Source organism: Meles meles, chromosome 16 (genome assembly GCF_922984935.1).
Source record: "Meles meles chromosome 16, mMelMel3.1 paternal haplotype, whole genome shotgun sequence".
Taxonomy (NCBI): Eukaryota; Metazoa; Chordata; class Mammalia; order Carnivora; family Mustelidae; genus Meles; species Meles meles.
In genome coordinates this window covers 34,794,342-34,803,959 of record NC_060081.1, presented here as the reverse complement: position 1 = coordinate 34,803,959, position 9,618 = coordinate 34,794,342, and the positions used below count along the sequence as shown (strand labels likewise).

At 45.2% G+C, this 9,618-nt stretch overlaps 1 protein-coding gene across 1 annotated transcript; it reads left to right on the top strand.

Annotated features, from left to right (window-relative positions):
- The first annotated feature begins 5,391 nt into the window (after positions 1-5,391).
- On the top strand, positions 5,392-9,076 carry LOC123926503 (probable cystatin-15). The gene is made up of 3 exons (XM_045980393.1): positions 5,392-5,586; positions 8,162-8,272; positions 8,996-9,076. Exons 1-3 carry the CDS (start codon positions 5,392-5,394, stop codon positions 9,074-9,076), a joined length of 387 nt encoding a protein of 128 aa, XP_045836349.1.
- Positions 9,077-9,618: the final 542 nt, after the last annotated feature.

The following is a 9,618-nucleotide window of genomic DNA, read 5'->3' as shown; positions in this document are numbered from 1 at the left end:
CAAGGAAATAAAGGCCTTAAATGACACACTGGACCAGATGGACATCACAGATATATTCAGAACATTTCATCCCAAAGCAACAGAATACACATTCTTCTCTAGTGCACATGGAACCTTCTCCAGAATAGATCACATCCTGGGTCACAAATCAGGTCTCAACCGGTATCAAAAGATTAGGATCATTCCCTGCATATTTTCAGACCACAATGCTCTGAAGCTAGAACTCAATCACAAGAGGAAAGCTGGAAAGAACCCAAATACATGGAGACTAAACAGCATCCTTCTAAAGAATGAATGGGTTAACCAGGAAATTAAAGAAGAATTGAAAAAATTCATGGAAACAAATGATAATGAAAACACAACAGTTCAAAATCTGTGGGACACAGCAAAGGCAGTCCTGAGAGGAAAATATATAGCGGTACAAGCCTTTCTCAAGAAACAAGAAAGGTCTCAAGTACACAACCTAACCCTACACGTAAAGGAGCTGGAGAAAGAACAAGAAAGAAACCCTAAACCCAGCAGGAGAAGAGAAATCATAAAGATCAGAGCAGAAATCAATGAAATAGAAACCAAAAAAACAATAGAAAAAATCAATGAAACTAGGAGCTGGTTCTTTGAAAGAATCAATAAGATTGATAAACCCCTGGCCAGACTCATCAAAAAGAAAAGAGAAAGGACCCAAATCAATAAAATCATGAATGAAAGAGGAGAGATCACAACTAACACCAAAGAAATACAGACAATTATAAGAACATACTATGAGCAACTTTACGCCAACAAATTGGACAATCTGGAAGAAATGGATGCATTCCTAGAGACATATAAACTACCACAACTGAACCAGGAAGAAATAGAAAACCTGAACAGGCCCATAACCAGTAAGGAGATTGAAACAGTCATCAAAAATCTCCAAACAAACAAAAGCCCAGGGCCAGACGGCTTCCCAGGGGAATTCTACCAAACATTTAAAGAAGAACTCATTCCTATTCTCCTGAAACTGTTCCAAAAAATAGAAATGGAAGGAAAACTTCCAAACTCATTTTATGAGGCCAGCATCACCTTGATCCCAAAACCAGACAAGGACCCCACCAAAAAAGAGAACTACAGACCAATATCCTTGATGAACACAGACGCAAAAATTCTCGCCAAAATACTAGCCAATAGGATTCAACAGTACATTAAAAGGATTATTCACCATGATCAAGTGGGATTTATTCCAGGGCTGCAGGGTTGGTTCAACATCCGCAAATCAATCAATGTGATAGAACACATTAATAAAAGAAAGAACAAGAACCATATGATACTCTCAATAGATGCTGAAAAAGCATTTGACAAAGTACAGCATCCCTTCCTGATCAAAACTCTTCAAAGTGTAGGGATAGAGGGCACATACCTCAATATTATCAAAGCCATCTATGAAAAACCCACCGCAAATATCATTCTCAATGGAGAAAAACTGAAAGCTTTTCCGTTAAGGTCAGGAACACGGCAGGGATGTCCATTATCACCACTGCTATTCAACATAGTACTAGAAGTCCTAGCCTCAGCAATCAGACAACAAAAAGAAATTAAAGGCATCCAAATTGGTAAAGAAGAAGTCAAACTATCACTCTTCGCAGATGATATGATACTATATGTGGAAAACCCAAAAGACTCCACTCCAAAACTGCTAGAACTTGTTCAGGAATTCAGTAAAGTGTCAGGATATAAAATCAATGCACAGAAATCAGTTGCATTTCTGTACACCAACAACAAGACTGAAGAAAGAGAAATTAAGGAGTCAATCCCATTTACAATTGTACCCAAAACTATAAGATACCTAGGAATAAACCTAACCAAAGAGACTAAGAATCTATACACAGAAAATTATAAAGTACTCATGAAAGAAATTGAGGAAGACACAAAAAAATGGAAAAATGTTCCATGCTCCTGGATTGGAAGAATAAATATTGTGAAAATGTCTATGCTACCTAAAGCAATCTACACATTTAATGCAATCCCTATCAAAATACCATCCATTTTTTTCAAAGAAATGGAACAAATAATCCTAAAATTTATATGGAACCAGAAAAGACCTCGAATAGCCAAAGGAATATTGAAGAACAAAGCCAAAGTTGGTGGCATCACAATTCCGGACTTCAAGCTCTATTACAAAGCTGTCATCATCAAGACAGCATGGTACTGGCACAAAAACAGACACATAGATCAGTGGAACAGAATAGAGAGCCCAGAAATCGACCCTCAACTCTATGGTCAACTAATCTTCGACAAAGCAGGAAAGAATGTCCAATGGAAAAAAGACAGCCTCTTCAATAAATGGTGCTGGGAAAATTGGACAGCCACATGCAGAAAAATGAAATTGGACCACTTCCTTACACCACACACAAAAATAGACTCCAAATGGTTGAAGGACCTCAATGTGAGAAAGGAATCCATCAAAATCCTTGAGGAGAATGCAGGCAGCAACCTCTTCGACCTCAGCCGTAGCAACATCTTCCTAGGAACAACGGCAAAGGCAAGGGAAGCAAGGGCAAAAATGAACTGTTGGGATTTCATCAAGATCAAAAGCTTTTGCACATCAAAGGAAACAGTTAACAAAACCAAAAGACAACTGACAGAATGGGAGAAGATATTTGCAAACGACATATCAGATAAAGGGCTAGTATCCAAAATCTATAAGGAACTTAGCAAACTCAACACCCAAAGAACAAACAATCCAATCAAGAAATGGGCAGAGGACATGAACAGACATTTCTGCAAAGAAGACATCCAGATGGCCAACAGACACATGAAAAAGTGCTCCACGTCACTTGCCATCAGGGAAATACAAATCAAAACCACAATGAGATATCACCTCACACCAGTCAGAATGGCTAAAATGAACAAGTCAGGAAATGACAGATGCTGGAGAGGATGTGGAGAAAGGGGAACCCTCCTCCACTGTTGGTGGGAATGCAGGCTGGTGCAACCACTCTGGAAAACAGCATGGAGGTTCCTCAAAATGTTGAAAATAGAACTACCCTATGACCCAGCAATTGCACTACTGGGTATTTACCCTAAAGATACAAACATAGTGATCCGAAGGGGCACGTGTACCCGAATGTTTATAGCAGCAATGTCTACAATAGCCAGACTATGGAAAGAACCTAGATGTCCATCAACAGATGAATGGATCAAGAAGATGTGGTATATATACACAATGGAATACTATGCAGCCATCAAAAGAAATGAAATCTTGCCATTTGCGACGATGTGGATGGAACTAGAGCGTATCATGCTTAGTGAAATAAGTCAATCGGAGAAAGACAACTATCATATGATCTCCCTGATATGAGGACATGGAGAAGCAACATGGGGGGGTAGGAGATAGGAGAAGAATAAATGAAACAAGATGGGATTGGGAGGGAGACAAACCATAAATGACTCTTAATCTCACAAAACAAACTGGGGGTTGCTGCGGGGAGGTGGGATTGGGGGAGGGGGAGCGGGCTATGGACATTGGGGAGGGGAAGCGAACCATAAGAGACTATGGACTCTGAAAAACAACCTGAGGGTTTTGAAGGGTCAGGGGTGGGAGGTTGGGGCAACCTGAGGGTTTCGAAGGGTCAGGGGTGGGAGGTTGGGGGAACAGGTGGTGGGTAATGGAGAGGGCACGTTTTGCATGGAGCACTGGGTGTTGTGCAAAAAGAATGAATACTGTTACGCTGAAAAAATAAATAAAATGAGGAAAAAAAAAAAAAAAAAAAAAAAAAAAAAAAAAAAAGAACATAAGTAATCACAATTCTGATTAGGGTATGTGATCAAAGGAAACGATTAAACTTATGATGTGAAAAGTATATGTGCTGTTCCTGAGGTTCAGCCTCAAGGGAAGTGACAGTCTGGACAGGCACATGCAGAGAATGGGCACAAAAATGATGGGTGATCACAGTCTCCCGCAAAAATGGAAGAAATTATGACAAAAAACATAAACAAAGGAAAGAAGAAGCAGCTTGATAGAAAGGGTTATGAAATGCAACAGTTGGTCCATTGGCAGGCCTCACAAAATCGCTGACCCCTGGTACAAGATATCTAGAAGGAAGGTAGTCACACCCATGTCGGTAGTATCCTGCAGGTCTCGAATGATGACAATGGCCACTCTGGTCCTCCCGCTGTTGAGAGTGGGGAGAAAGAACCAGACACGCTGGGACCTGAGCTTCATAGGGGAGGCAGCACTCAGGCTCAAACACACTCTAGGCGAGGTGTGGAGTCCTCGTCATGATTATCCTTAGACACCCAGGCTGATAGCTGTCGACTGATGTGCAACAGTGAAGGTGGTCACAAAGGTGTCTGCCATTCTGGCCACATTCCTATCTCTTTCTGGGGTAGTCCCAGTCTGTCTTTATGGCCTATCCGGCTGTGGCCCTGAGATAATTCTGGGATTATCACCAATGTTCAGGTGTCTGTTTACTCCATGCCCAAAGTGGGAAAATCCTTCCCTTTCAGTGTCCTCACATGCATGGGCAACATGTCATACTTTCCTGGTCCCCTCACTCCCAATACCTTGTATGAGGTCAGGCAGGACACTCACAGGTACTGTGGTTCCTCTGAGAAAAGCCTAACAAAAATAACTCGGCAAAGGCCATGGGACTTCAAAGTGGCAACGCTGTGTGGAAACACATGTTAGCTAGGGCTGGGCAAGACCTGTCTTTCCCAGTCCCTATCCCTCTCATGCCCATGGCTGCCATCCACATCCATTCCAGCTGAGCCCTGCCCTGGGCTGGTACCCGCCTTGTCCTGGATTTCTCTCCACCCATCCAGGACATTAGAAACCTCCCTCCCCACTGCCAAACACAGCTAGACCTCATGGCAAGCTAGACCTCATGGCAAGCTGGTGTTAGAGGTGTTGGAAGGGATGGTAACCCAGCCCCAATGGTAACCCTTCCCTGTACCCTCCTGATGGCTGCAGCCATGGTCAGAGGCAGACCTGGTTTTTGCCTCAACTTTTCAGAGCCCACAGTGTTCCTAAAAGCTCCTGTGATCTGGCAGTTGTAGGATACACTGCTGTGAGAGCAAAGGAGTTGGGTTCAAGACCCACATTCAGAGCCTATTAGGGCTGGGCTGGGGCAGGTAGAAGCAGCACTGGAAACAGAGCATATTACATGCATGTTCCTGGGTCCAAGGCTTATGGAACAAAGCAGTGAAAACTGTGAGCCCCTGCTCTGCCTTCTGTTAGTGATGGTGGGAGGGACAGGCAGGCAGTGAAGGGGAGGAGCTGGACAGAGCACTGGCCAGCAGCCCAGGGACTCCCTGGTATAGGACTGTGTGGGATGCAGAGCTCCAGAGGGTGATCCCAAACTAGCTGCCACCCTGCCACCTGTTTGCTGCTGGCCTCCAGGACTGACACCAGACAGAATGCTCCTGAAGGCACCTCTGATTCTGGGGCTCATTGTGCTGGTGCCTCATGTCTGCAGTTCCGACTTTATGGACATTGGTAGTAGAACAAATTACTTCATCTTGTGTGTTGAGTTTGCAGTGTTTCATTTCAACCAAGTCTACCCAGATGAGTATGCGTATAAGTTGCTATGGGTGCGGCGAAGCCAGCGCAAGGTGAGTTGAGTGTCTTCCCTCCAGGTAGACTCATGTTTGCCCCGAGACCACACTTGGGAGGGGTGAATCCTTGATCTGTGGGAAAGAGCAATGATGTTTTAATTTGGCAAATATTGTTTAAAAAGTTGCAAGATTTCATTAGAAGTGTTCCGAGTTTCTGATTTGTTTCTTTCATGAGCCAAGCCCCTGAATAACAGAGGGACAGAAAGAAGGTGAGCAGAAAGCAAGCATTGAAAGCAGAGATCCAGCTGCAGAGTGAGAGAGGGAAGAAAAGCTGCCAGTGAGGTGGTTGGGAGAAGTCAGAGCAACAGGGAGACAAGAAACCAGAAAGACTAAGAAAAGCAGTAGCTGGGAAGCAAGAGCCCAAGAAGGAAAGACATCTCAGAGGCTGAGCTGTGAGTCTTCTGCATGAAACACTGTGGGTCCAGGGCTGGACGGGAAACAGCAGAGAAGACAGATTGGGACATATTCTCATGGGACTGTGGTGCTAGTGAGGACAGGACAATGGTTCCAAGTTCATGAGTGGAATAGGGAAAGGCTGGAGAAGAGCAGTAGGTGTGGGGGCCCAGGGCAGAGGGGAAGCTGGGGACAAGGGGAGAAGTCAGGGAAGGCATCTCAATGATGGATACTCCTGGGAAGATCTGGTCACATGGAGGTTGAGGATGAGAAGGTCAGGCAGCCCTGGAGAGGACCCTGGTTGGGGGTAAGCAACAAATATACTTGTGGACAACCTGAAATTATGGGGACTATGGTTGCAGGGAAGGAGATGCAGAGAGGCAGGAGTGCAGGAGGAAGTAGGGCTGGGGGCATTTCAGGGCCCCAGCCAAAGATTTGAGATGTTATCCTTGAGGATCTGGGGATCCACTGAAGGAAGTCACTCAGGATTCCACAAGCCATACAGCCTGAGACCAAGATGCAGGGGATGGTCCTCTGGTCAGTGGGAAGTAGAAGTGCTGGTTTCTGCATGTGCTGGAGGTCAATGTGGGGTGCACTAGTGTGAGGGTGTAGAGATAGAGGGGGTCAAATATGGACCCCCGGTGTTTTCCCAGAACACATTGGTGTGCAGTGACTCCATCAACTGAAAAGACAACAGAGCAAGGTTGAAGGAGACACAAACAGATCTGGGCAGCACATCACATTTAGGATTCCTGAAATAGCCCATGCAGAAGGAGGCCATGGGTTACAGAGCCTTAAGAGTAGAGAAAATGTTGGGCTTGACAGAAATGTGTCCTTAGCCTCTGTTGGGCAAACCTTTCTCATTACTGTTTATTTTTATCCCTTTGTGCTTTCTTTGAATGGAATACAGACTGCTGTCCAGAACTCATTCTGTCCATGCCCAGAATCTGATCCCTGCATGAATAGTCCTGAGCCAGGCATCATGTCTGCAAGGCCCTGATGGGTAAAGACTCATCTCTGCATCACACTGGGTGTCGCCCTCTCCCTGCACAGCACCCACTGGATTCCCTCAGTCTTTCCCATTTCCTGACCCTCTGCCTCTTTCTCTGACAGCAGCCAACCCTGGACATCTGGAGGATGTGGGAGCCCCTTGGGCGTTGAGACTATAGCTGCTGCTCCAGCCCCTGTGCCTGTCTTAGCTCAGGGTCTGGGGGCCATGCAAGTGAAGCCAGGGGTACATGAATGTGTGTGTGTGTGTGTGTGTGTGTGTGTGTGTGTGTGTGTGTGTGTGTGTTGGTGCTTATTGGGTCATGAGTGGGTATCATGTGTCACCTGTAAGAACTGAACCCCAAACAAAGAAATCAGCCTTCTAGATAATTCCAGGTCAGTCCAGTCAGAGACAGGTTCCTCCCCAAAGAGATTTCTGGCTACATTTCTAAATTTGAGCTCTTAAGTTTTCACGCACCTCTTTCTACTTAACAAGATGAAATAGTAACTTAATAACTTCTGATAGAAGCCTAACAAACACATACCTTCTTCGTAAATATTCACCTCAATGAACCTTAGCAAGAAGAGCCTTTCTGTGTGGCCAACTCCCATATAAAGAGACAAGCATTCCCAGCTCCCAAGACCCCCTACACCCCTGTCTAGACACTGCTCTGAAAGGGACCATCAGCTGCGATGGCTCATCAGTGGACTAATAGACCTGCTACTCTACTCTCCAGAGGATTCTCTGGTGTGCTCCCCTTGTGTCTGTATGACTCCATGCAGGCACATGATTGAGAGATCAGTGGTGCTGTTAGGGTTGCTGTGGCCCATGCAGACTCCATGCTGTGTGGCCTCTGATCCTGTGAGCCGGTTCCCATCTGTGCATTCATGGCACTGTAGATGCGACTAGCAGGTGCAGGCCGTCAGGAGGAGTGTCTCAGGGAATTTTCCCATACATGCTTCAGGTGTACATATGGACCTCTTTTTGTAAGAAAAAATGGAGAATTAAAAGGGAAAGGTGAAATCGTAAATCAATTTAAAAATAAGAAAAATAAGAGACATTGTACATATGTATGTCCTTATTCATTTACAAATGCACATTCACAGTTTTTGCCCGTTTTCCTTTTGGTTCTCTGCTTTTCTTATTAAAACAAAGTATTTCATTGCAGTTTCTCCAATTTGTTCTTAACAGCAGTTTACCTTGATATATTTAATGGAGTTGGAATTGGGCCAAACCATATGTACAAAAGAGGATGAAGATCTGGAAAACTGCCCCTTGCAAGAAGGCCCAGAAGAGAAAAAGGTTTGAGAATATGATGAAAATTCATATAAAGGAGTATGAATGGAAGAAGGCTTAGGGAAGTTATCACGGATGATCCTGGGCCAGAAAGAGTCCTGACCACTCTCCCTTCAGGTCACAGGGCTCCCCCTGAGGGGAATACGGTTATTCTAGGGCAATAGAGCTGCTCTGGCCCACTGAGCCCTGTGCTCACAGCTGGCCTGTGTAATAGCCTTCTTGGGTTATCATCTATGAGCTAATATCGTCCAGGGAACTTGGACTCTGGGCATGAGCCAGAGTCAGGATGACACCCTCAGTGGGGCTTGTCTGAGCCCCACCCCTCATCCCAGACTGAGGGGCAGCCTCCCCTCTGGGTAGGTTTGCAGCTCTTGCTAAGTGCAAGACATCTCCTGAGTGCTCATCTCCTGAGCAGCCTGCTGGCTCCCTCAGAACGCATGGGGAAAGAGGCCATCCAGGAAGTGTCATGGGTACTGGCAAGACCCATGGGTCTTAGTGGGGTCCTAGTGGGACCCTCTCAGGAGCCCCCAACCCACATGTACAGATTCAGCAACCCCTCCCCATCATTTTGGTGGAGTCTTGAGGTCTTCAGATCTTATGCTAGGCCACTGTTTCTTTTTGCTTTTCATCATTTATAGTTTTCATGTACAGTGAACTCCTACTCAGTCTTTCATGTGAAGTGCTCTCCATGTGTTAAACTGTTCTAATTTCATAATTACTTTTTTTCAGTTGGACTGCACCTTTATTGTGGATGTCAGACCATGGCTTTCCCAGTTCTTCCTCCTGAACAGTACCTGCGTGCAGAAATAGGCAGAGAAGGGGCCCCTGGCTCCTCAAGCAGAAGTTCCTGGGGCATGTGGGTGGTTCAGTCAGTTAAGCATCTGTCTTCAGCTCAGGTCATGATCTCAGCGTCCTATGATCGAGTCCCACATAAGACTGTGCTCAGTGGGGAGCCTGCTTCTCCCTCTGTCTTCCTGCCTTCTGATTGTGCGCGCGCTCTCTCTCTCTCTCTCTGACGAGTAAATAAATAAAGTCTTTTTTTAAAAAAAGATATTCGTTTCCCTCCAGAGAACAACAGTCAGTCTGTAGTCTCAGGTCTGTTTAGTACCAGGAGAATTTAATGTATCTCAGAGCACTTTCTGGGTTCCCGTTTGTTTTGCACTCTCACACATCTTTTATATTTTGTAAATGTTGCTGCCTGTGACAAGGGGTGGAAAGTTCATCATCATTACTGCTCTTACCTTGACTGTAGGTGCAGAGTGTTTAGTCAATCAGACTCCCCAGCTCATGGGAGTCTGTCCTAGTGGTCCTTGCAGGGCCCCCACTTGTTGGTTGGGGTATTTATTCATTCA

What these genes read in the sequence shown, in the direction of transcription:
- LOC123926503 (XM_045980393.1), top strand. Translation starts at nt 5,392, where the DNA reads ATGCTCCTGAAGGCACCTCTGATTCTGGGGCTCATTGTGCTGGTGCCT. An exon ending in TGCGGCGAAGCCAGCGCAAG is followed by an intron (nt 5,587 to 8,161) that starts GTGAGTTGAGTG and finishes TGTTCTTAACAG; the next exon opens with CAGTTTACCTTGATATATTT. An exon ending in AAGGCCCAGAAGAGAAAAAG is followed by an intron (nt 8,273 to 8,995) that starts GTTTGAGAATAT and finishes ACTTTTTTTCAG; the next exon opens with TTGGACTGCACCTTTATTGT.